A 26,102-nucleotide genomic window follows, 5' to 3' on the forward strand; every position below is an offset into this window, starting at 1 on the left:
TAAATTTTAACGTATTTAAAAATAGTGAAATGTTTATTTATTTATATTTTGTTTATCACCAGTTATTTGTCATTTTGAATATTTGTTATGGTTTTTTAAGAAAAGAGAACTGAAAAATCTTTTTATGAATTGACTACATTTTTCGTATTTATTTTGTCGACGTGTTGTACAAATCACTAAGTCCATAAATAATTTTTTATATTAACAATTTTATAAATGATTAAGTTGATGTACCCAGCAAGTTTCATGTTGATTGGTCCAAAGTTTGTCGTTTATTGACATTGACCTTATTCAGTATAAATTTAATTATATTTTATTGTAAATTTTTTACATTTTACTTGCGTTACTAGCCTGAGTTAATTTTTCGATTTCTGGAAAATTTTATAAACGAGATTAACCTGATTACATTGAATTCAGTTTACATGTATATATTTTCAAAAAGGTTTAACTATAATACTATTTCAGGTCCGTTCAAAAAAACGTTACGTTTGTTTATTTTAGTTAAAAAATTTTCAAAACGTCTATTTTGATCTCATATCTGATATTTTTAAAGAGTAGTATGATATTAAACTCACGAAAATGTCTTAAAATATATTCCTAAATGTGTAGTAAATAGTTTTCATTACGTATAAATTTTGGTTCTAGATGTTAAGAATCATCCGACTGCATAGTGCAGTGGATTAACGCGTTTGACTTTGGATCAAAAGGTCGTGGGTTTGACTCCCACTGTAGTCAAACAAATTTAAAAAACAGAAGTTATAATTTAAAAATATTTGTTTGGATCTTTTACTTTTAAAAAATAATCATTTTAAGTACCAAAATTAGATCTACACTTGCTTTTGATTTATGTTACCTAATAAATTATAGGGCTGTCAACCTCATAAAATTATAAAATAATATTTTGATTTATATTTTAAAATAAATTGAAAATAGAAAAGCTTATGTTTTTCTAAAAAAAATTGAATTTATGATATAAAATGCTTAAGTTGTAAAACTTGTGTAGGAGAATCTAAAATAAAAAACATAAATAGCTGTAAAAAAATACTTAATTTTTTTTTATAAAATTGAAAACAAAAAATAAAATTGTAAACATTAAAATTAATAATTCCTATTTATTTCCGATTGTAGAATCAGGGTAGTTCTAGAATCAAGATGATTGTCCCGTGATGAGTAGAGGTACGCGTAAACCAGCATGTACACCGACACCTACCAAAAAAAAGGGTAAACATCACGAAAGAAGCAAAATTATCAAATTGATGTGAATTATCAGGAAGAGAGATGGTGGGACCCACAAAAAATTTGATATTTATTTAAGAAAGAGGACATGCCAAAGCTGTAAGGCTATAACAACGTATAGAGAGTGAAGAGAGAAACGAATTTGGAAATCCCCTGTAATCCGTTCACGTGGCAGACATGAAAAAGCATCCGCTTTCGTTGCCGCGCTCGATTTTCCAAATCCGTAAGTGAAAACAAATTTCATGAACTTCATCTTCATCACTACTTCCTACGCTTTGGCGCCAAAATTCTTTCAGTATCAGCTCCATTTGGAATCTGAATTCGAGTTTTGATGATGCTTCGATCTCCATCTCTCTGCCATTCCTCTGCTCTTCACCTTCCTCTCTTTGCGTCCTGCACCGGAGGCTCTCATTTCCTTCACTTGCGGTACTCTTCATCAATCTAATGTCGTTCTATCGATTTAGTTTTTTCATTTTATTTGCTTAATTTGTTGGACAGATTGAAGGCAGGGAAGCGAGCGCTAGGAAGCAGCTGCCGGGAGATTTCTGGTGAGGTATGGTTGTTAACGAATCCGCTCTTGTGTCTGCTTGCTTTCAACTTTTGAATGTCTCGTGTTTGCGAGTGACTTGGCCGAGCTTTCTGCTTAGGTTAGACAAAGGAGGGAGGTGCCAAGCATTGCGTTGTAACTGCGTATGCTCGCCGTGATCAAGATCGCGTGTTAGAGGTCCGTACTTGTTCATTGTAGACGTGTTTGTTTTTAGTAAAAATTTTACTTCCATACATCTCTTGCGCTGTCAGTAATACGGAGGACAAATTGTTGTTTGAAAATTAAAAATCTCATTTGCTGTGTTATCTGGTCATCTCAGACAGAGAAGAGCTTAACCGTTAGGTAGTTGATCAATTATGAGATCTGGGAATAGAAATAAATTCGGTGCCAACGTGGCATTTTATTTGTTGATGTGATAGAGGAACTGATGTCTCTCTTTAACAAATTGTTCTTCGACAATCTGATTGCCACATCCCTGATAAGTTGGAAATGAATGTAGGATATCGACCTTTTAGATGTTGCGGACCATCATTCTAGTCAAGTTATTCTCCATCAGTATTGATTAACTGATCACTTTATTTTCAGATCATGAAGCTTTTGCCATTTGGCCATCGACTAGTTTAATGTGCCAAATAAGATTCCACTGTGACTTTAAAATGCAATTTATTCCAACATTGATAAGAGAAATTGGGATCTTTGTAACTTTTCGTTCATTATATGTAACAATGCAACATCCCTTCATCTTGTTCGAAGTCATTATCTGTTCTTGGTTTTACTTAAGGCCAAATATCTATTATATTGAAAGAACGAACCAAGAACGAAATATCTCTTATTTTGTTTGAGTTTTCTTATGGGTCATTTAGCAAGAATGAAATCAAAGAATATTCAATGATGCAGAAACGCTACTTCTACCGGTTTTTTTGATGCTATAGTATTTTTGGTTATTTCTTGGTGTAAATGTCCCCCTATTTAATTTCTATAATATTTCTTCTCTCATATCCAATTGGGAGAAGTTTTCCCCAATTATAATTTCATATCATCAATAAAATTATTTCTTATTAAAAAAAAATTGCCTGACAACGTTGTAGCAATCCATTTAACACGACCTGTGGTTTCTTTTTGCAACATCAGCAAGAAGCCCCTGAAATTTTGGACACTGGCCCAATGTTGAAAATGTTCCCAGGCGAAGCATTTCCCTTGGGTGTATCAGAAGTCGATAATGGGATCAATTTTTCCATTTTCTCAAAGCATGCTACATCTGTCACACTTTGTTTATCACTTCATGAGAGGTGCGTTTCTAATTTGCAATATGTAATGGGACAAAATGCCAATTCTTAACTTATTAATTTAAATTTTTGGTGCAAATGCACTTATTAAGATATTAACTTGCAATATGTAATGGACGTTTTACATCTATGGACAACTTCCACTGGTCTTGCTGGCTTGGAGTTGAAAGGATGTGATACTTGGGATACTAAAGTTATACCAATTGAAGGGGCCTCTACCTTTATCTTCAACATAACTTTGCATGAATCTCACGTGTTTTTCTCTCTCTCTTTCTTGGTTGAGGTTGTCTTCTTGAATATTCATTAGATTGTTAGTTTAGTAATATCAGCAATTTTTATATCTTTTTCCTGTTCATTCTTCCAACTTCAAGCTTTTGATGGTAACGTTTCTTGGCCCTTTCAGGATTGATGATAGAATGTTGGAGTTCAAATTGGATCCTCACGTCAATAGAACTGGAGACGTTTGGCACATTCGTGTCCAGGTTGACTAGGAAAAATATATTGCTTAACTTTTGCAGTACCGTTGCCTTATTTATTTATTTATTTATTTTCTTTGCAGTTATCATCCTCGTCACTTTAACTTATTTGAAATCTCATGTTATATTTATTTTTGGTATTTAGAGGGTAAAATGCATTGTTGATGGGTATTTATTGTTTTGTAACATGTCGGATCAAATACTTTCTGATCTCGTATTATATTGCTTGCTGGAAATGAGAGGAAAAACTCCTAAAGCATGTATTAAAAATTGCCTAAAAGACTAATGAAGTCACTTGGGAGTAGAACTAATGGAGTCAATTATGCAGGCATGGTTGGACAGTAGTCCATACATGACTTGCACCACCAGAATAAAAATGTGTATATAATTTATAATCTGATTAGTTTTCTAGCTTGCAGTTTTGACTAATTGGTTTCAAATTTTACTCTTATTATTATCTATGTGATCTGTACAAGAAAGCCATCGTCTTCTTTAATTCTGGAAAGTTTTAGTGTATTGATCGGCTTGGTGATTGGATTGACTTTACAAACAATTCCTTTTAATTTTGATCCTCTCTAGAACTATGGAATATTGCTTAGAAGTTTGTTTTAAAAATTAATATTTAATTCTGTGTTGTAGTTCATATCACATGTGGCATCAGTATAGTTTTCGGGGTCATCTTTTGTTGCCCCTCAGTTGGGCTTTGCATGCTCCTTTTAGTTTCATATTTGTTAACGATAGTTTACTGATTTTAAGATGCAAATTATTAAAATTACTTGTGAGATGAACAATTTTGTGGTCATTAGCTTTTAAGATGGTATTATACTTGCATGCATGTGATCACACATAGTCACCTGTCAAAAGAGTTTTTTTTTTGAACAAGATACGAACTTTTCATTGATAAATGAAAATGAACAAAATTGTTCAAAGATACAAACTCCCATAGGAGTGAAGGTACAGGAAATAAATAAAAGTAAGCATTAGAAGAAATAAAAACCATAAACTTAAAGAAACCTCCTTAAAGGGGAATTATAAAAGCCTCCAAATTCATACAAAGCATACTAGGAGAATAAGAAAAGAAGAGATCGGAACGAACACACCATTGGGAGGCTTTGAATTTTACGATTGAGAAACACTCCATAGGAGATCGATTCTTGCCTTCAAATATTCGTTGATTTCTCTCAAACCATAATTCGGAAAGAAGAGCTTTTATTCCAAAAGCCCAAAGCAGATTAGTTTTAGAGCTTGCTTGCAGTCCACTGAAAAGCTGAAAAATGACTTGAGGCGCCTCCAGATCCCACACCCATGAAACTCCAAACATAGATAGGAATTTTTTCCAACAGACCACTGCATAGCTACATGAGAAGAAGACATGTCTTTGGGTTTCCCCACTTGCTTTGCACAGTAAACAACATGATGGCTTTGCACAGTAAACAACATGATGGCATTTCTACTCCCAAGTGGCTGCATCAAAGAATTGGGCATTTTCTTTTGTAATGTCTCTGAAGTGTTAACTTTGCCCATTAGAAGAATCCAAACCATGAAATTAACTCTCTTTGGACAAAAAGAGTTCCATAGAATAGGTAGTACTTGAAACACAGATACGCACATGCACATTGACCTGGACGCATGCACCAGTTTTCCTTTTTGTTTTTTATTGTGGGGGTTGGGGGCAATCTGGAGAATGAGTGAGAACTTCTTTAAAGTATGTCTTAAGTAAGTGACATGAGATTTAGAGTGCGTGCATCTCAACGCTTTTCTTTGGTTACCTAGCAACAAAGAATCTGTCATTTTCTTTTCGTTGTGATCTTGGTTAGTTAGATAGATCCCCCTAGACCTTTGTTTGAGCTTGACTCCTTTTTTTGTTTGGTATACATGTAAAAGAAAATGATTGAAGCTTGTATTTTATAATTTTGATACTGCTCTTTGAGCAGGATTTACCTCGGAGAAATGTCCTATATGGTTATAGGATTGATGGTCCTCAAGGTTGGCATCATGGGCATAGATTTGATGATAGGATCGTTCTTTTAGATCCTTATGCAAAGTTCGTTGAAGGTCGCCGATATTTTGGGGGTGAAAATAAGGCATCTGGCTTTCTTGGGACTTATGATTTTGGTAGCATGCCTTTTGACTGGGGAGATGACTATAAGCTTCCTAATATCTTAGAGGTAAAAATTTCTTATCTGTTGCTAGAATAATTTTGAGGTGCATTCACAATTATGTATATAAGTATATCTTTTAAATGTTTAGGATGTATATTTTACATGAATAAATGCATGAACAAACATGTATATTTTACATGAGTAAATGCATGAACTCATTCGTCATACCATCGTTGTAAAATATAAGACAGATTAAGGGAGAGGATACATGTTGGCTTTTCTTTTCCCAACTAAATTGCGACAAGGTTAGATTTGAGAACTGGGCTGACTTTGCTTAAGACTAACACCACAGAGTTCATTTGGAGAGCTTAGCTTTTGTCCTTTCCGCCAATCGTGTACCTTTTTAGTTTTCAGAGGACTCGAACCACCTTTTGTGTCTTCTATTATGCAACTGATCTGTAGTCTATGATATAGTAGACTTTTGGCATAAGTTGTTATTATTTTTCGTATCCTTTTGTATTTTCATTTGTGACAATGAAAACTAGTTTGTTTCTTTGTTAGCTTTGTCAAATAAGTTTTACCGCATGTGAAGTCTTTCATTGCTTCTCCAACATGGATTTAATTTTTTCTTTAGAATATTCGTATTTATGTTTTACACTTTGACATACTATGTATTTCCGGACTTATTTGCAGAAAGATCTTGTAATATATGAAATGAATGTCCGCTCATTCACAGCTGATGAATCTAGTGGCCTGGCTTCAAGCACACGGGGCAGTTACCTGGGTGTTATTGAGAAGGTAGAGATTATATTGTTAAAGCAGAGCGCTGGGATTGTCCATGCTTTTCTTTTTATCCGCCTTGTGGGACATCAAAATTTTTTCATTTAGCAAGAACCCAAAGTATGATTTATGGCGCATACATGAATTCTACTTGTATCATAGACAGCTTAGCAATGATGTTATGATTTACTGCATCGTATTCTCTATTATACAAATGATCATATCTTTAGATATCTGACTATAACTTAGGGAATGAAAGATTGCTGTGCATATAACATTATAGAAGTTTTTAAAATGTAGATGAATTCTATCGTTAACGTTGTAGATCAATCTTCCTTTCCACCCTGCTTGGGATGGGAGGAGTTATCGTTATGGCATACTATGAAAATAAGATTTAGCACGCTAAGACATCTGTCTGTTTTAACTTTATCATCAGAGTTAACGTAGATTATGGGTGCTTTGAAATTTCGTTCCTTTTAGGCTTTTAAATTTTTTCTTCAAGCCAAAAAAAGAAAAACCAGGATTATGGGTGCTTTGGAATTTTGTTCCTTTTTGGTGATAAATAATTGAGCACTATTAGGTATCTTAGAAATTTGTCAGAATATCAGTTCCTTATGGGAGAATTGTTCTTTTCTTTTGTAAAAATGCCTACTTATATTGTTTATATTTTGTCTTCTTTTAGCTCTAGCTTGGTGTAGTCGACTTATTTTGGCCGATACAGTTTTTTACATTTTAACTTTTTCTCTAGGTGGCAGAATATACTAGCCCTTTTTGGTTATTTTTTCTTGTGTGTTCTGTTATATATAAACCTAGGCTGCAAACACTTCTTCATTGAAGAGTAACAATGAAATAGTTTCTCCCATTGCTTGTTTATAAATCATTGCCAACAGAAAATTACGCTGTATTAATAATTGCCTTTAGCTAACAATATAGTAAGATCCTGGCTCTACAGAGGAAATGTTACATTTTCCATTTGATGCTTTGGAAATTTACAAGTAGTTTTCTTTTTTCTTTGCCTCTAGAGATTTCCATTCTTTATGTAGATTTATATATTAAATCTCTTACCTTTCGAATTTTTAAGATTCCACATCTGCTAGAGCTCGGTGTCAATGCAGTTGAATTATTGCCTGTCTTCGAGTTTGATGAGTTAGAGTTTCAGAGGCGTTCAAACCCCAGAGATCATATGGTAAATTTTATGCAATAACTTGATTCTCCATTATTGTTGATTACTGAAAGCCATCATTGTCTTTGATTTGAAATACCTAGATCAGAAATCTTATATCAGATTCTTCCTTCTGAATTGGTGCAGTCTACTCTCATACCCAAAAGCCTGAAAAGTTGGTTCTTCTTTGGTATTTTGGGGGTCATGGCTACATAGATAAAGAGAATCTACGTGCTATGAATGATGATTTTTAGATAAATTTTAGTAAAAGAAAATTTTATTGAAGTTCATATTGATTTTTAATTTAACCCCTACAGTAACTAAAAAGATAAATTTCTCATTAACTTGCAAATTATGATACCAAAACGCCTAAAATGATTGGTTCCTCTCTTGTCTTTGTGCGGTGGGGCCATGGCCATTTAAATAAAGGAAATATCTACATATTTTGATGATTCTATATAAATTATGGTAAAAAAAGATTTCAATCGAAGTTTACCATCATGTCTCTATCTACCCATACTTCTTTGTTTGTGATGATAATCAAGAACTCAAAAAAGGTACTCGAATAAATTTTATTCTATAGAAGTATGTTGATCAATACATTTTTAATTATAATTTGTGTTTATTCTTGTATTGAAGTGAGCTTTATACTCCGTCTTCACACTCTCTTTAACTTGGCCTGTATGCCTACTTTTACTTCAAGATCAATACGTGGGGTTACTCCACAATCAACTTTTTTGCTCCAATGAGTCGATATGCTAGTGCTGGTGGAGGACCTCTTAATGCTTCGCAGGAATTTAAAGAAATGGTTAAAGCCTTGCATGCTGCTGGGATAGAGGTAAATCATGTATTTAATGTACACATAGGTGGGATTTTACATTTGATTCCATTCTCGGCCACTTTGTTGGCAGTAACTTTCCCTGATTTATTTTTATCTCTATTTCATTCCGGAGTGAGTTTTTTTTTCTTATTACAGGTCATTTTGGATGTTGTGTACAACCATACCAACGAGGCTGATGATGCAAACCCTTATACCACTTCATTTCGTGGCATTGATAATAAGGTGTTGTACTCAACTCTTTAAGTAAGTTTTTGTGTCGATATGTATTTCTAGTCAGAAAAATAAATGGACTTTTCAATTCCACATGTAATCTATCTTTATTCTTTCTTTAATTGGTAATTAAGGAAAAAAATTCCAATGTGATTCTTTCTGGCAGGCTTACTGTCTTTGCATTGTTTTTTGAATTCGGTCTGTGTCAAAATTTTCTGTTGGAATTTTCTAAATTTCTCATAAATTTCTTCTGCAGGTCTATTACATGTTGGACCTAAAGAATAATGGTCAACTGCTGAACTTTTCTGGCTGTGGTAAATATTTTTTCTTGGGATTATGCTTATTATACTAACAGAAGCTTTGCACTGATGCATAACTCTGTTTCTTCAATTTGCATCTCTAAGTTTAGTTTTGAACATAGCTCTAGTAGCTTTCTTCAAGTTTTCACTCATGAATAATGCTAGGCCCAGGCCTTGCAGCACTTCACTTATGCTTGGAGAACTGATGACCAGAGTTTATCAAATCATCATGTAAGACTGATAGGTAAACAAGGGGCCATGGGGGACGGAGCAGTTAGGAAGAGATGCAGGAGAGGCAGTTAAAGTTAATAATTATTTCCTAGTCCTTTTAGTTAGCACTATCATATTTCTTCATATATGATGGGCCCTAATTTTCTACCTATGAAGTAAAATATTTTCAGCGACGGATATGAATTACGGGAAATTTTCTCTAGACGTTTAATTGGAAAAAGGTTCAAATGTGAAATTAGAGAGAGTTTAACTTCATGTTGGTTATGGCACAGCATGGTCCCTGCGGAACTTATGTTAGCTTGGGCACTATCTAGGTTGCTACAAGGTAGATCTATTGTGTTCGGAAAAGTGTACTTAATGCATACATTATGGAGCTTCCTACTGATCACTGAATTAACCCAACCTTTTATGTTGCCAATTTTTCTGACGTTTATGCACTATTACCTTATCTACTTAGCTCAAGGAGGAGATTTAGGATTACTTTTCATACCGGCCTGGTATTAATGCTGATAGATGAGTAGGATATATTGATTGTTATTCTGTAGTTATCCGTGACCGTTTAGGCAAGTAACTGCCTAGCCAACCATTTGGGCTTGAGAAGAGGTGTTTTTGATAGGAATATTGGTAGTTGGATTGCCTTCACTGAGAAGATAAGACTCCACTAGATTGGGAGAGGGCAAAAACAGTTTGCACTGGTGTATTGATCCCTTAGGTTGTTTCTCGTCCGAAATAGCTTTTCTCCACCTTTTTAATTCTAACAATAGATTGAAGTCTCCTTTGGTGAATATGATTGAGAAGTTTAAGGTCCCCCAAAAAGTAAAATTTTTCCTATGGGCTCTAGAAGCATTAACACGGGGACAAGCTTCAAAGGAAATTACATAACTAGATTCTATCTCCCACGGTCTGGTTTGAAGAGTGATGAATCCTTAGACCACCTTTTTCTCCATTGTTCTTTTGCTTTAAATTGGCGGTTGCGTTTGCTTAATGAGTTTGGCCTATCGGTTTGTCTTCCATATCAGATTGAAGATTGGAGTGTGGAATGTCTATCAAGAGTTAGGCTTAGTTCTCTACTTGTTATCCTTTATAACTTCTTTTGATTTTCGTACGTCAATGAAAGTTCTCGTTTCTTGTTCAAAAGAAAGAGTTAGGCTTAGAAATAGAGTCAAGGTCTTATGGATTGTGCTGTTAGAGTGTTTCTTTTGCTGTTAAGGAAGGAGAGGAACCAAAGGATTTTTGCAGATTGTGTTGCTACAGAGGATATTTTTTGGGGCAATCTATAGTATACTTCTTTTTGGTGGTGTTCAAGATCTTTTCTTTCTTTCTTTCTTTCTTTTTTTTTTTTTTAATTATAGCCTCCCTGTGATTTTGTATGATTGGAAGGCTATTATGTAGTTTTATGTGCGGGCCGGTTTTCGGTTTTCTCTACTTCAAGCCCTTAGGCTGTTTGCACTTTTTTGATAATACAAGCTCTTTTCTCTTGTTAACCAAAAAAAAAAAATCTCGATTCAATAAAAAAATATATAATTAAAATATATTATATATTTTCAAGTATTCAAGTTGTAATTGTTGGATTTTGGCCCCATAAGGAGGTGGCACTTTCTTTTTAAACAACAAACAAACTTTTCAACCATAGGTTACAACATGTTCAAAGAAACAAACTCCATTTGGGAGTGGGAAAAAAACCCCATTGAGATAAATATCATTTGTTTGAAATTCAACAACCTTCCGAGTAGTCTTGAGTTGCTCAATTTTCTTTTTTGCAGGAAACACCTTAAACTGTAACCATCCTGTGGTCATGGAACTAGTTCTTGACAGCTTAAGACACTGGTATGGACTTCATGCGCAACTTGATGATGAAAGCATTGCTTTTGCGTGCTTTAATTTTTCAGATAGAATTAGTTACATTTTCTTGATTAGGAACATATTGCAAGAAATTGATATATATGAGCTTTTTCAGCTGTGAGATATGTTTTTCCATTTTCTGTAAATACGATTCTGTAAGCATAACTTTCAATATTAACGAGCAATAACAGATTGAAGAGAGACTTGTTTTTATCCTGATGTCCCAAGCTTCTTTCTATCTTGCTTTTGTTCTTTGACTAAAAGATTGACGAATAATCGGATATTTTATTCATATAACTGTCCTCATATAGGCACCTTGCAGTTTTGAATATGTAATTTTATGTCAGATTGTATCATGTACGTAGTCCACTTTTAGCTGCTCGAAATTGAAATACGTTATTGATGCAAAGCTGGTGCTGCTTCTCAGGATTTGATGTGCTTAAAAAGAAAAGAAATAATAATAATAATATAATTATCAAAAACCCTTGATGTCCAGGCCTTTGGGGTATCAAAATAATAATAATAATAATAATAATAATAAAGAAAGGAGTTGTAGATGTATGTTGTAACTGAGCTTCATATTTGTTTATCTCACTCTATTTTTAGTTCCTATTTCGTGTATATATGCTACTCCTGCTCTTGTCTTTTTTTTTTTTTTTTTTCCTGCATTTTATCCTTTCCTGACACTCAATTTCAGGGTAGTTGAATATCATGTAGATGGTTTTAGATTTGATCTTGCTAGTACTCTTTGCCGGGGAACTGATGGTGCTCCACTTAGTGCTCCTCCACTCATAAGGGTATGTAAATTTGTGTACGTGATTTTCTGTTTACCTACAGCCTACAGGCATGAATCCTACAGTTATGTCGACCTAAGCTTGGAGTTTATCAAGCCCTTTTACAGGTTTACTTGGAAACAAGAAAAAAATTGGAGAGTTAGATTTCAATGGTTTGCTTAACTTCTGCTCCTTTGAATCGTACTATCTTCAAAACCCATTCAGAGTAGTTGACTTGGACTAGAATAAGAGATGAATTGCACCTCTTTACATAGATTACGTTTTGGAAATTGTATATTATATCTCATTTTATAATTTATACCACAGTATTTATCATGTTTTGTAAGGTTCCAACTTTTAAAGGAGAAATAAGAGGAAGAAGTTGTGTTTGAATTTTTCTCTTTTGGCATCTTATTCTGCATCCGGGAAGTACAAAACAATTTTTTTCATAAGTGGGGAATTCATTGCTGCAGTTTGGTTGAAGTTCCAATATAACTTCTTTCTGGATCTTTAAGCAGTCTTTTTATTTTCTATTTTTTGTGATGATAGGTCTAGCAGGAAAGGTTGTATTGTCAAAGACAAAGTAGGGATAGTGTATTAAGCCTGCATTTGCTAAGAGTTTGATAGAGAACACTAGATATAAATAGAGAAACGGGGTCCAGCTGGTAAGAAAGATTGATAATTTTGTGACTATTTGGTTTGAGCTTGCTCCAGGAGGGTTGCATTTAAATTAATTGAATTACTTGGGATTGTATTCATCTTGCTATCTTTTTTTTTTCTTTTCTATTCCTATATTTTGATTATGCAAATTTTATTTTTTAGAATTTCAGTCCTGTGATTTTGCGTGCACCTTTCTCTAATTACTTGTCCATTCTATTGTCTTATAAATAAGAAAAGAATGCACAATCTTTTATTGTCATAATTCCACATGAGTGCCGTCATTGGTACAGAGGCCTTCATACTGCTATTTTTTATCCACAAATTTTTTTATTCTTCTGTAGTTCTGAAGTTCCTAAATATATTAATTTCTTCAGTGTCAAGTCAATTTGCATTTTCTGTTTTTCCTCTTCCTTGAGATAGTTGATCTATCTGTGTGTTGCCATTGAAAATTCGTAATTGTTGAACTTAATGATGGGTCTACCTAGAACTGAAGGACACAGTTGTTACAACCTATAGAACCAATCTCGTTCAAGTAAGGTTGTTAATGTCGGGTCTACTTGTGAATCTTTTAATCTAATTAACTGCATGTTTGGTGTTAAGTTTAGCCATCTTCATTTCTTCCATAGATATTTTCCTCTTGTTAGATTAATTTGATTTCAGCACAAGTCGGAAGATATGGCACAAGATTTATATCTTTTGTTGGTTCAGGAAATTTCGAAAGATGCTATTCTATCAAGGTGTAAAATAATTGCAGAACCTTGGGATTGTGGAGGTCTTTATCTTGTTGGTAGATTTCCAAATTGGGATCGGTAGCTATCTCTTTCCCTCTGCGTTATCTATTTTGAGTTCTGATATATTCTTTTTTAGATTACCACTAATCTCAGTTTTTAAAATTTGTGATATTTTAACATGTGGGGGATGAGTTAACATAAAATAATTGACATATTGTGTTCTGCATGAAATACAATATGTTCCTATTCCTTCTCTTATTGTATATTTCGTTGAGCATCTGGCTTTTTGGCCCCAAATTTTTAAGTTCTCTTTTAAAGTCTAGTCAACTCCTCTGCAACTGGCTGTTTATAAACATTTTCTTGATTGTACATATAGTTAGTTTTACATTTTATGAAATTGGTTTTGTAGGGTAAGTTTAATCGTTATGAATGGACACCAAGTGTTTTTACTTTGGGGTTTGCACGATGGTTTTCTTTCCTTTTCTATTCTCTATCAAAGCAGTAATCCGTCTTTCTTACATTCATTCATGCAGGTGGGCTGAGTGGAACGGAATATACCGTGACGACGTTAGAAAATTTATTAAGGTAATTTTGTGTGGGAATAAAGTTTTTGTTTGTTTGTTTCTTTCTTTCTCCTGACATGTGAGTCAATATTGGATCAAATAAGCAAACATGGAAAGGATTTTTTTTTTCACAATTATATTATTTTCTTGAATTTGAGGCTATTGATCTTTATATAATGTTGGATTTCAGCATTTGGGCAGTAATGTCATCTACAATAATTAGGAAGTTCTTACTAAATGTATAATTATAAAGTATTTTTCTGTAATGGATTCTCTGATTTTTGGAGATTGTAGCTCATTTATGAGTAGCTGGTACATATTAAGTTCAGGAAAATCTTCATAAACCCCAGTAACTACTAAATTAGTGGTGGAAACTTACAACAAATAACAAATTTTATTAGTCTGATTAACGTTCCATATTTACGAGTGAAGGAGGCCATAATTGGGTGATTAACTAACGGTAAAAACCTCAATAGAATATTCAGTAACTAATTACATCAATAAGTAACCAACAGCAGCCCATACATAATATGGTACCCCAAATTCCTTCTCTTTAAAAACTTGTCTCTGAGTCTAGGTTGCTAATTGAAAACTATTTGAAGGATAGTACTCGAATGCTAGCCACACTGGATAGTGGATATGGGATATGTGAAAGCCAGCTGGTAACTGTACAGTGTACTCTATAGGCGTTTGGACCAATTCTTTGAAGTATCTTACAAGGACCCACCTTCTTATGCAGTTTATTATACTGTCTTGTATAAATTTTACCTTTACACAAGTGACACATTAGATCACCCAATTGAAACCCCTTATGTCACAGTGTTTGTCAGCGTGCATTAGCTTTCTATAAATGTTCAATTACTTCTCAGTGGATTTCAATTGGAGCTGCAGGTAGTTGTCTTGATCGTAGAATTTCTGAGAATTAGATGTCGCCCATCTAAATTTTCTGTTATGTTTTTTTTCTTAATTTCTTGCTGTCTTAATTATTTCTTTCACATTCGTGCTTGATTGGAAAGACTATATTGGAACTAATAGTTAGTGCTCCTAGGGGAGTAAGTTTTTTATTTTATAAGAGAGTGCTTCTTGAGTAATAATTTTAAAACCAAATACGGGTGAAAAAACACAGGTTAAGTACTTGCTTTTAAGGTGCAAATATTTATTAACTTTTTAAAATACCTTTTGATACATAAACAAAAATCATTAAAATTTAGAAGTGTTTAGAATATTGAAAAATACTTCCCAACGCTCGGTTACTTCTATATTAAGTTTCTGATGCCATTAGAGAATCATGTAATTGTAGGGTCTTTACTTTTCTAATAACTGAGAACATGGAGGGGGCAGATTTGTTGATGACTCTTCCCTCTTTTTTATGCTCTCCCTTGATTCCAGTTTAAGAGGACATGGAAGAGGGGAAGAATGGGTTGCTACCATTTGTTGATGACTTTTCCTTGTGGTCATACTCGCATATGCATACCTTGATAATGTTTTTTATACATTTTCCAATTTTAGGGCGACTGTGGCATGAAAGGAAGCTTTGCAACTCGTGTTGCTGGGTCTTCTGATCTTTACAAAGTAAGTTTCAGTGTTTCTTTTGTGTCATTCTTGGTGAGAATTGATTCAAATACATTACTTTGATTAGAGACAAACATTAAAGTTTCTTGTTACACACACCTTCATATGTTTTATGTTGTGATATGGAATTATGGCGTGGATTGTTTCCTAAGCCCTTGGACCCTTGGTCGTGTCCCTGCAGTAAAATATCGGTTCTTATGTGTAGATCATTCTGTATCTTCACAATTATTAATATTTAACTTCTATCTTATTACATAAATAGATGTATACAAGCTCCTTGAAATATCGTGTTTAGGCTTTTGACTTGTTCTACAGGTGAATAAGCGTAAGCCTTATCATGGTATTAACTTCGTTATTGCTCATGATGGATTTACACTTCGTGATCTAGTTTCTTACAATGTTAAGGTATGTATAGTTTTCATATGCCAATTTTCTTTTGAATTCATCCTCTAAATTTGTTGTCTGACTTTATTTTCTCGTTTGTGTAGCACAATGATGCCAACGGAGAAGGCGGAAATGATGGAAGCAATGATAACTTCAGCTGGAATTGTGGTTTTGAAGGTAGGTGCAACCGTTCGCAAGTATTCTATTAGCGTATTTCTAATTAGTCAGTTGAGTTTCAATGTAACATTGCTTTGTTTCAGTACTACTCGTAAATACTATCAATTTGTTTGATGTTTTTTACCAGAATGAATAGGATAAAAGGATAAAGAACAGACCCAACATGGGCCTTTTCTGAGTGAGGATGAGAAGAAAAATAAATTAGAGAGCCCAAATGAAATGGGCTGATTAAACGGTGCATCTTCAACATTCTTATCGAAAATTGCAATGTTGTTTTGCTCTAAATACATAAAATGAATTTCAGCGTTCTCTTTATTCCATTCGTCTTTCTGTTAGCTGGCTACTTTGGGTATAAACCTTAAAAACAACATTTATAAATTATAACAACTGTTTAACTTTCATATGTTAGCTTTTGTTACTGTGATTACGATAGATGAGATTTCCAACAAGTTTTTTGAAATTCCCTCTGTAAACATTAGATTTGGACATTAATAGAGTTTATCAAGGAAATTCCTGTGCCATTTATGAGTTTCACAAGAAGAGCTTCAAGCTAGTATGTTTCTTAGATATATTAGTCGGGAAATATTAATGATATGATTAGAATATTAGAAGGGTATGTTTCTCATTAGTAAGGATAGTGGGTTGATGAGTTGGTTGGTCTTGTGGTCATAGAGAGACCAATGAATTTTTTTTTTTTTTTTAACAAGATACTAACTTTTCATTGAAGATATGAAAAGTAATAAAATGTTAAAAGATACAAACTCTCGAAAGAGTGGAAAGAAAAGCATTAAATAAAAACATAAAGTAAAAACAAGGAACTACAAAGGACTAATAAAAGCGCTCCAATTGTTGAAAATAAGAACAGGAGAATAGCTAGAAAATGAATCCACAATGAGAAGCCTTGAACTTAGCAGAATTGAGACATTCAAGCATGAATCTATGTTTTCCTTCGAAGATCCTCAAATTCCTCTCGAACCACAATTCATAAAGAAAACCTTTCACAACATTGATCCACAAAGCCCGCGCCATGGAGTAAGGATGATGAAATCCACATAACAATTGGACCAAATTGGCTTCTGCCTTGTAATCCAAAACCCAATCAACACCAAATTGAGAAAACAGAGAAAACCACCCAGCAGCAGCAAAGGAGCAATGGAAAAAAATATGATTCAAATCTTCCCCATTTTCCTTATAAAGGACACAAATAGACGGTAGTAATGCAGAAGAAGGAAGCTTTTTCTGAAGAACTTCTGCAGTATTAAGCTTCCCATGAAGAAGAATCCAAGAAAACACATTCACCTTTCTAGGACTCTTATTTATGCAATTTTTTATTTTTCAATGTCTATTTTTTGACAGGAGAAACCGAAGATACAAGCATTAAAGCTTTGCGCTCAAGGCAAATGAAAAACTTCCATTTGGCTTTAATGACGTCTCAGGTACAATATATCCAAAACCTTTCCCCCAACCAAGATGCTCTTAAATTCTGTATCATTTTGTTTGCCACTACTAGATATGCTATGCTTCAAAATATAGAGATCTGGTTGTTTTTTCGTAGTTTGTTTGTTTGTTTCTTTTCTTTTTTGGAAGTTCGATCGAGTAGAAAACTCTTTTTTCCACACCTAGCAGTAATGGGTTTTGGAGTTGTTTTTGTTCATCGAAGTGATGCTTTTTATCCCTGGTGGCATGTCCTTTTTCTTATTATCCCTTACTCGGCCCTGGAGTTGGGTAGTTATATCTTCACTATTATTGGGACATGGGCCTTAGCTGGTTGAAATTTATGAAGAACAATGTAAGTTTCTGATTGCATATTTTCAGGGAACACCAATGATGTTAATGGGGGATGAATATGGGCATACTCGTTATGGCAATAACAATAGCTATGGACATGATACAGCTATTAACCATTTCCAGTGGGGACAGGTCCTTGTTTTGCCGCTGACCTTTCTTGGCCCTCGTATAATCTAAATTCATATATCAATTATTTATCTTTTTGGTCTGTAGTTAGAGGCCCGGAAGAGGGATCACTTCAGATTTTTCTCTGAAGTGATAAAGTTTAGGAGGGAGCATCCCCAAATCTTCTGCCGGGAAAATTTTCTCCACAAGGTGGTTTCTCTTCACTTTTATTCACCTTCAGAATGCGTTCCTCCTAGGATTGACAGTATTTCATTGCAGGATGATATTACTTGGCATGAAAGCAATTGGGACAATCCTGACAGTAAATTTCTTGCATACACGTAAGCACTCTTTAAATTCTACAAAACTTGAAAATTCATGTTTTTTTTTTTTTTTTGCCAAGTCCATTATGCACGAGGAATCAAATTTTCAGCATTTGATGTTGATTTGATTATTGAATCAGTACTAAAATCTGCACATTGCCAACACATATTGTTTGTATTAAGCAGCTAATATAATGTACCTTGATTGCATTTTACCTACCATAGAGATCAAACATAAACTTGTCTTTTTGTTGTTCGTTCTAAGATAGTGTTGTAGCTTTTAGTGAATAGCCCCCGGGCCTTTGGTAGTATAGGAGGATTGAGTTCTGGTCACTACCATCTTCTCTGTTATTTAGCGTTTGGGTTTACTTGTAATTTTTTCATACTCTATGATCTGCACTTGTTATCTCCTCTCCCAAAGGAACAAAAATGGATAAGGAGAGAAAATGAGACAGTTCGATGTCAGAGGTATGCCCGATAGCAGTACAGGTTTATGAGATATACAAATATATATTCGATTAACTAGGGACAAGTCCATGAAATTTTATGTGCCGTTTAGACTATCTTCCTGGGACCCATCGGGTAAAGTAGATGTGCACAATATTGGTTATGCAAACTTATCCCTATGGGTTTTGAAAATTACTAGTATTTAATGGTTGAATTTTAGAATGCTTTCACGAGTGGCATCTCAAAGGAAAGACTAAAGCTTTGTGGAGCTGTGCTTCTAGAGCTTTACTGTGGAATGTTTGGTTGGAAAGGAACTCTCGTTCTTTTAAAGACAAAGCTAAGTCTTGGGATTCATTTTGTAACAAGTGTTCATGTTTTAACCTCATGGTAGTGTCTAAGGAATACGAAATTATTTTGTAAAGGGACTGTCTCGGCCTCTGTCCATAGGCTATTCTTTTGTTCTTTATTAATGAATTGTTTCTTATCCAAGTATTTACTTCTAAGAACTTTCTCCATACAGGCTTCATGATGATAATGGAGAAGATGTTTACTTGGCCTTCAATGCTCATCATTATTACGTCGATGTTTCATTACCCTCTCCTCCGACAAAGCGAAGATGGTTTCGTGTGGTTAGTTTCTCACTTACCATTTTGTTATTAGCAATTCTTACTTCTCCATAACATGGAAAAGCTGACCAATTCCACACATCTTTACAATTCAAGTCTCAGAATACTGCACGTCCTTCCAAGAACTTATATTCACATTTTAATGCACATTTTTCTATCCATGTTCGTAAATGAATTCTTTGCCGCGGCTTGTATCATATTTGTGGCTCTTCGTTTCTAATGCAGGTGGATACCAACCTCGAGTCTCCTGATGATTTTGTGGTGGATGGCATTCCAAGCGTTGGAAGCACCTATAATTTGGCTCCCTATTCCTCAATTCTTCTGAAAGCAAAGTTAGAAAACGAAGAACTTTGATACTAACTATAGAATTAACCACACCATTAGGCAGAAGAATGAAGTTATATACAAGATGGTCATTGAAATATTATGGAAGAAATAAATTATGCAATCTAATGGAGGACGTGTAGAGCTATCCGCGACATGGACATCAGGTACTTCTTTATAGCATATTGGAATGTTATTATTGCTATTCCTTTCAACAATTTGATACATGTGAATAAAGTTATGACCATAAGATAAATGAGTGTCATACTGTCGTGACATCCATTTTATTTAGAATTGACTTTTCTGTGATTTTTAATATTTTGACTGAATGAAATTCGTCCTTGTGAGAGGAAATCTTGCAAAAGTAGATTAGTTTTATTTAATACTTGGTGGAGGAAGAAATTGTTGAGAGTGCAAACATGGTCTCAAGCTAGTTAGAAGTGGGAAAGATTTTATACTATATTTTCAATTAGAATGGAGGTTTTTGCATAACATTTAAAAGCAAAATGATCAAAGTTAAAAGTTAGACAATATTATATCATTGTAGATATTATTGTACAGATTCAATGAGATGTCAGTTGCCCTAAAGTTAACTCTGTAGATAAAATTCTGAGGAGCCGAACAAAAGGAGGGTTGAGCCTTTGAGACGTAAGATTTTGGAATTAAAGATAAATTCTCGAATACGAAACAAAATGGTGAGCTCCAATTATTTAGCAGTGCGGTTTGGGTAGTCATCTTCCAATATAATCAGTTATTTAACTTTATTAGACAAATGGGTATGTACTAAAATAAGAATTTTTTTTTTCTAATAATTGTAAGTGTTCGATCCAATTTGTGCACATTTCGATTAATTGTACAATACACAGGAAAACTGTCGTGTTATATTTGGGTGTCAAGAAAGTTCATAGAATATTAAATCATAGGTATTTAATTTGAACACATTTCTTCTAAATTCTTTAGAATATATCTTGACTTTTTGGATCAACAGGCGAATCATGATGGTTCCTAAATAAGAAAAGTTAACTTAAATAAAAGTCCGCTCGTAATGAAATAAGTGGGTGGGTAAACAACTATTTGAGAAGAACTTTGATGATCTTTTGTCCCGAAGATGTGAATATGGTGTTTGTATTTTAGAAAATAAATATTTAATAAAATTTATGAGAGATTGTGTGAGCTAGTGTACAACTAGAGTCTACAATGCTAGAGGTTATGACAGATTAGATTAGGGATCACAAGATTGAAGTAACAAAACTTAACCAGGAAGAGAGAAGAAAGATAGGGTAAGAATTAGAAACACGTGTGAAGAAAAAATGTGGAAAATAAAATAATATGGTACCGTTGAGGTTGACAAAGGCAGTGTACAGCTGCCCTCTTGCTATTTCTTAGAGCAAAAGGTAGTGTTTAGGTGGTGGTGGCCGTGTTGACTGGTGACTGGTGCGGCCCTTAGCCACGATTACGTGGAAGGTCACTGGGAGTGACATTTCACAATCTGGTAATTATTCGATTCCTGCCTTTTGCCATTGACAACTGTCATCTTAACCGGCCCAATCGGTGACAACCAATTACCACCATCAAAAGATGATGCCCCTATTTGCCTTTTTTCTACCACTAGAATCAACAATGCTTTTTGAACCTTTGTTCCCTCACCAGCGGGACATAATGTATGGGCTTATGATTTATTTCTTACTCTTGGAGGCATAGAATTATTGAAGCCTGTGTATATTATAAAGATTTTATTGGTTAATTTATACATATATGCCTTCACCGCCCGAAACCACTATCTTTAGTTATTAAATTCTAGATATGTAGCCACCATGGTTTGAACTCATTCATTTTAAATTATTTATTATTTACATTGGTCTTGGCTTATTGGTCAACTATTATAAATTTGGTTCATGAACTTTCAAAGGTCGTGTCTAATCGATTTCTGGACTCTTTTTTTTTTTTAAATAGAATAAGTGGAGTGAGTGATTCGAACTCATGACCTCTTGATCAAAGATAGGTGTCAATTATCGCTAAGCTAAACTCACGTTGACATCCTGGACTTAAGTATCTAATTAATTTTTCAACTTTTAATTTTTTATTTATAGATTTTTGAGCTGACATATAAGTTTAAGTCTAATTTCGATCCTTGAATATCATGGTTCATATGGTGGTTCCGGATTACTTTGATTGTTCGATATCCTGATTCTAATTCTCATTCCTCTTTTTTCCCCTATAACTATTTGGTCTGATGTAGGAATCTAGTTCATTACTTTAGGTGTTAGAACTGTCCCATGAGTCACCTTCCAACGGATTTCTGCTCACAAGATTTTCACTAATCAAGCACAAGCAAAAGATTTAGATTACCTACATGGGGATGTGATGCAATTCTAGAAGGAAAAATAAAATTAGTACTGCTCAGGCAAGATTTACTTCACTATGTGTTGAACCACACATATTATAGAACTTTGTATTATATGAGTAATAAAAATATAAAAAAAATTACACTTTAGAATGTAGATAGTTCTCTCGACTGCTTAGAAAATAATTTTAAATAGTCGATGAAAATAAGCTAGGGTTAAAACAGAAACAGTAGTTTGTTATGAGTGATTATTTAGAAGCATTTTTTAAAGATGGGTCTAAACTATCAATTTTTGAAACTTAGGAGCCGAATAGAACACTAATCCGAGTAAAAATATAAATGATCCTTGGTGTTCATCTCGATGCTAATTTGAATAAACTGTATGTTAATTTCTAAGCAGTGAGTCCGTTGGATTCTTCTTCTTCTTATTCTTTGTCCTAGTGCTCCAAGCACAAGGAGGAAGTGGGGGTGATCTCAAGAATATTTGTGGATTAATGGTGGGACAATCCTGTGGGTAAATGATGAAATTATTTTGCCAAGAATTCCACTGTTCCTTGTTGCCTCAACATTATATTTGGGAACAATTCCTCTTGGTAAATTCAATTTTACCATATAAAAATAACGTGTTATTAACTCTAGGTTAAAACCATTCAATTTCAAGAGAATTCCTGCTTTATTCACCCAACTAGGTTTGAATTGACTCAATTTATATGCTTTTGAGTTGCAGTTTGGTTTTTCTACTTTCGAAATATACTAAATATTTTCTTATTAAAACTTGTTGAGAAGTAATAAAAATTGAGCACGATAAATTATTTAGCTATGTTGACCTAAATATAGGTTGAAAAATATCAATTTGGAATAGATTTATTACCTTATCCAGAAATGAATAATCTATAATGAGCAAGATTTAAACACTAAAAAGAAAATTAAATCAATTAGATAGTAATAGTCATAGTTTGTGCTAGACACTAAAATAGATTTTATTATTTTTATCTAAACTAGGCGATCATACTTAGATCATCTCCACTAATTCTTTTTACTTGTTATCATAATTGAGGAGGCACTAATCTTATAAATAATTTATTTAATCACGGCCATATAATAAGTTACAAATTAAAACAAAATAAAATAATACACATTAATACGACGACCAAAGTCTATTTGCAAAGGACATTCTTATATTTTAATAATACTACATGCGAAATTTTGTCTGGAAATAGATATTTGGATTGGATCTACATTATTTTAATATTCTATATTTAAAGAAGTAAACTTTTTTTTTCATTATAATCTCACTAGTGTAAAATCTTTCTTAGTGACTTGTTCATTTTCTTTTCCCTAACAAAACTTTGTCTTCTGACAAGTTGAAACAAGTGTAAAATATATATAATATTTTAAATAAAGAATTTCTCACTATAAAAAATGGCCATGGAATCGTCGATCATTTGCTTGTACATGTCAACTTTGGAGTGTTGCTCATATTTATCCTAAAATGACTTTCCCTTTGTTATTTAATTTATAATTTATAATTTATATAATTTTGGTTAAATGGTAAGTTTAGTCCAGCATTATATTAGGTCTATTAGTTTACGTAGCTTTGAGATTTCTAATAAATCTTGAACTTTTAGAGTTGTGCCTTAAAAAAATTAATTGGTACTTGGACTTTTAAAAGTTAATCTTGTGGCTACCAAATGTTTGAACACGCTAGAAATTAATCCACCACATTTGAGGTGTGGAGATTTGAACCGCAGAAATAAATAAATTTCTTTAACACTAATTAAGTTGTGTTCATGTTTTTTTAGTACAACATGTAGCGATAAAGATTCAAACTCGTAAATTTTTTTATAAAAAATAGGTGTCTTAACCAGCTGAACTACATTCAAATTGCTCTCTGTTATCGAAGAGACCTAAAAATACAAATTTGAAAATTTATTAAAGAATGTTTTCAAAGTACAAAAATAATATAGATAATCAACCTGAGTTTAAGTCAATTGGTTAAGGTATTTATCCCTAATTGAGTTCGAATCTTTACTACTACGTGTTTTATTAAAAGTTTTAAAAGTTTAATAATTTATTGTTTATAAGAAAAAATTAGTTCTAAACTTAAGGATATATGATCCATTGATTTATATTCTGATGGAGTAACTTAATCTCATTTAACCTATGGTATTTCTTCGATTACTAAATTGCATTCTTTTTAGTAAAATATTGTAACAAGAAATAGAAAGAAAATCTCATAAAATTAAGATGGGAACTTCGTAAGTCGTCCGTTACCGTTAAGTTTATAGTTTATAGGGTTGTGAATTGTGATCATCAAACGGCCCCTGAAGTTGAAAGTTGAAACAGAAACCCTTTCGACAGGTCTTAACACCGTCAAACTAACTTTGACAAACGCGGCGACTCCTCAGTCTCCCTCGAGAATTCACGCGCGTCGACGCGCGTGTGTATATATATTTATAAAGCCATAGAACCCTTAAATCCCTCATCTTCAACTTCAAGCTCTGCAACTTCCTTCCGATCTTCTTCTTCCATTCTCCTCTCTTCGCTGCGCATTTTTCACCGCCATGGCTTCCTCCGCTTTCGTGTTCTTCGTGCTATTCGCCTTGGTCGCCGGCTCCTTGGGCCAGGCTCCGGGCGCCGCTCCGGCTTCCTCTCCAACCAAACCGCCTCCGGCGTCGTCGCCGAAAGCGGCTCCTCCGACTGCAGTAGCGACTCCTCCAGCGTCGACACCGTCTTCATCTCCTGCTCCGGCGGGCGTCTCTCCCGCTCCTTCCACTGGAACTTCACCACCAGCTTCGGCGCCGGCTTCTTCTCCACCTGCTCCTCCTACAGCTCCTTCAGATTCACCAGCGTCCACTCCGACTCCTGAAACTTCGATCGCAAACCCTCCGTCACAGGCTCCGTCGCCAGCCTCTACTCCCGGCAATGGCGCTGCCTTGAACAGAGTCGCCGGCACCGGATCTATCATCGCGGCTGTAATTTCCTCGGCTCTACTTCTTTAAACACGATCGGTCCGTCCTCATCTTCGCTCTCCTCCGGAGACGCAGATCTTAGGGTTTCATATCGGCATTAGTCGTTGATGTAGTTCTCTCTTAGTATATTTTTTATTTACTCTTATTTTTGGTGTACTTAGGATCCGAGAGGATAGGCGGTGGCCGCAACCGCAAGCGTAGCGCTATGATTATCATTGTTATTTATTTGGATTTCTTGGTTTTACATTTACATTTTACTGTGGTTGAGTCGATTGCTTTGCTTCTTCACTCTTATCAGTACTAATTAGATCTCATTTTATGCCGGATCTCTGTTCTTCCTCCGATGACTGAATTTCCGCGCATCGGAGAGACGACAGCGGCGGCGCTACGGCGGCGAAGGTACAGAAACTGAACTGTAAAATTTTTAATGTTTTGGAAATAATATTGTGTAAGATGATGATGATGATAATGGAGTAGGAGACAGCTGGTGATGGCCAGCCCTAAGGGGGGAGGGATTGATCCGTCTTTTCCAAAATTTGGTATTTTAGGGAACAAACCCAAAGGGATTTGTAGGCTGTCGCTTTGTGCGCTCCTACGCTTTCCCCATGTGCATTTCCACAGTACCTTCGTCTTTTTCAAAAGAAAAAACGCCAACCTGTGTTGCCTTTGGGCCCACTCCTTTTTTGGGCCCTGGGCCCAATGGCCCATCATAAATTCTATTTTCTGAGGGATTTTTCACGTTTTGAAGGTTTTTTCTTTCTTTTTCTACCCAAACTTTTCTTCTGTCCATTTCTTTTTTATTTATTAGTATTTTGTTTTCACCTTTTATTTTTGTGACTAATATTTTAAATTTTTGCTGCTGTTGGATGGATGAAATAGATCTAAAGTATCTTTTAGTTATTTTTCTACGGTTAGTTTTAATAGCAGGGTAAAGGTGAGAACTTATGTTAAATTATAGAATCGCTAGCAAAAGCAATTTCTTCAATATTATGCCTATTAAATTATTAGAATCAATAACTGTCGATGAAAAATAATCAAATTTGAGTTCAATCGTGTTATACTAATATCAAACTCAAAAGTACTTCAACTAAACAAATCAAAACTCTTCTCTTGAGTATTCATCTTAATAAATGTGGAAGTCCATAAATCCATTAAATTACATATCACTTTAGTCGATCTATAAAATAGTTCAATAATATATTTATATTAATACGTGGTCTACATTCATGACAAGATTTTATAATGTTAAGTATTTTTCAAATATTAAAGAACACCTTACTTTTGTAATTTCCAGAATTTAT

The 26,102-nt window shown here is 34.2% G+C and overlaps 1 protein-coding gene and 1 non-coding gene across 4 annotated transcripts; both read left to right on the forward strand.

The window, feature by feature from the left end:
- Window positions 1-661: 661 nt before the first annotated feature.
- TRNAQ-UUG (transfer RNA glutamine (anticodon UUG)) lies at window positions 662-735 on the forward strand. The gene has a single exon. It is a non-coding gene; the product is annotated as a tRNA-Gln (tRNA).
- A 605-nt stretch (window positions 736-1,340) lies between these two features.
- Window positions 1,341-25,071, forward strand: ISA3 (isoamylase 3). 3 transcript variants are annotated; one of them, XM_022275652.2, is made up of 24 exons: window positions 1,341-1,662; window positions 1,735-1,789; window positions 1,889-1,960; window positions 2,915-3,072; window positions 3,473-3,551; window positions 5,480-5,713; window positions 6,341-6,445; window positions 7,509-7,613; window positions 8,293-8,427; window positions 8,566-8,652; window positions 8,897-8,954; window positions 10,934-10,997; window positions 11,710-11,809; window positions 13,154-13,254; window positions 13,710-13,761; window positions 15,249-15,311; window positions 15,627-15,716; window positions 15,800-15,872; window positions 17,229-17,308; window positions 17,688-17,792; window positions 17,874-17,975; window positions 18,045-18,106; window positions 19,056-19,164; window positions 19,387-25,071. In XM_022275652.2, the coding sequence occupies exons 1-24, from the start codon at window positions 1,568-1,570 to the stop codon at window positions 19,513-19,515; spliced, it is 2,313 nt and encodes a 770-aa protein (XP_022131344.1). In that variant the 5' UTR covers window positions 1,341-1,567; the 3' UTR covers window positions 19,516-25,071. The 3 variants fall into 3 exon arrangements, with proteins under 3 accessions (XP_022131344.1, XP_022131352.1, XP_022131361.1); XM_022275660.2 differs by lacking the exon at window positions 1,341-1,662 and having other exon boundaries at window positions 1,884-1,960; XM_022275669.2 differs by lacking the exons at window positions 1,341-1,662; window positions 1,735-1,789; window positions 1,889-1,960; window positions 2,915-3,072 and adding an exon at window positions 3,175-3,352.
- The last annotated feature ends 1,031 nt before the right edge of the window (window positions 25,072-26,102 follow it).

This window comes from Momordica charantia (assembly GCF_013281855.1).
Source record: "Momordica charantia cultivar OHB3-1 chromosome 11 unlocalized genomic scaffold, Mcharantia_2.0 BLBB01000011.1, whole genome shotgun sequence".
In the NCBI taxonomy this organism is placed as follows: domain Eukaryota; kingdom Viridiplantae; phylum Streptophyta; class Magnoliopsida; order Cucurbitales; family Cucurbitaceae; genus Momordica; species Momordica charantia.

Bases quoted from the DNA above. Each gene is read 5' to 3' on its own strand.
- ISA3 (XM_022275652.2), top strand. From the start codon at position 1,568: ATGATGCTTCGATCTCCATCTCTCTGCCATTCCTCTGCTCTTCACCTT. The intron at 10,998-11,709 runs GTATGGACTTCA...ACTCAATTTCAG, and splicing joins CTTGACAGCTTAAGACACTG to GGTAGTTGAATATCATGTAG. The intron at 17,309-17,687 runs GTACAATATATC...GCATATTTTCAG, and splicing joins TGGCTTTAATGACGTCTCAG to GGAACACCAATGATGTTAAT.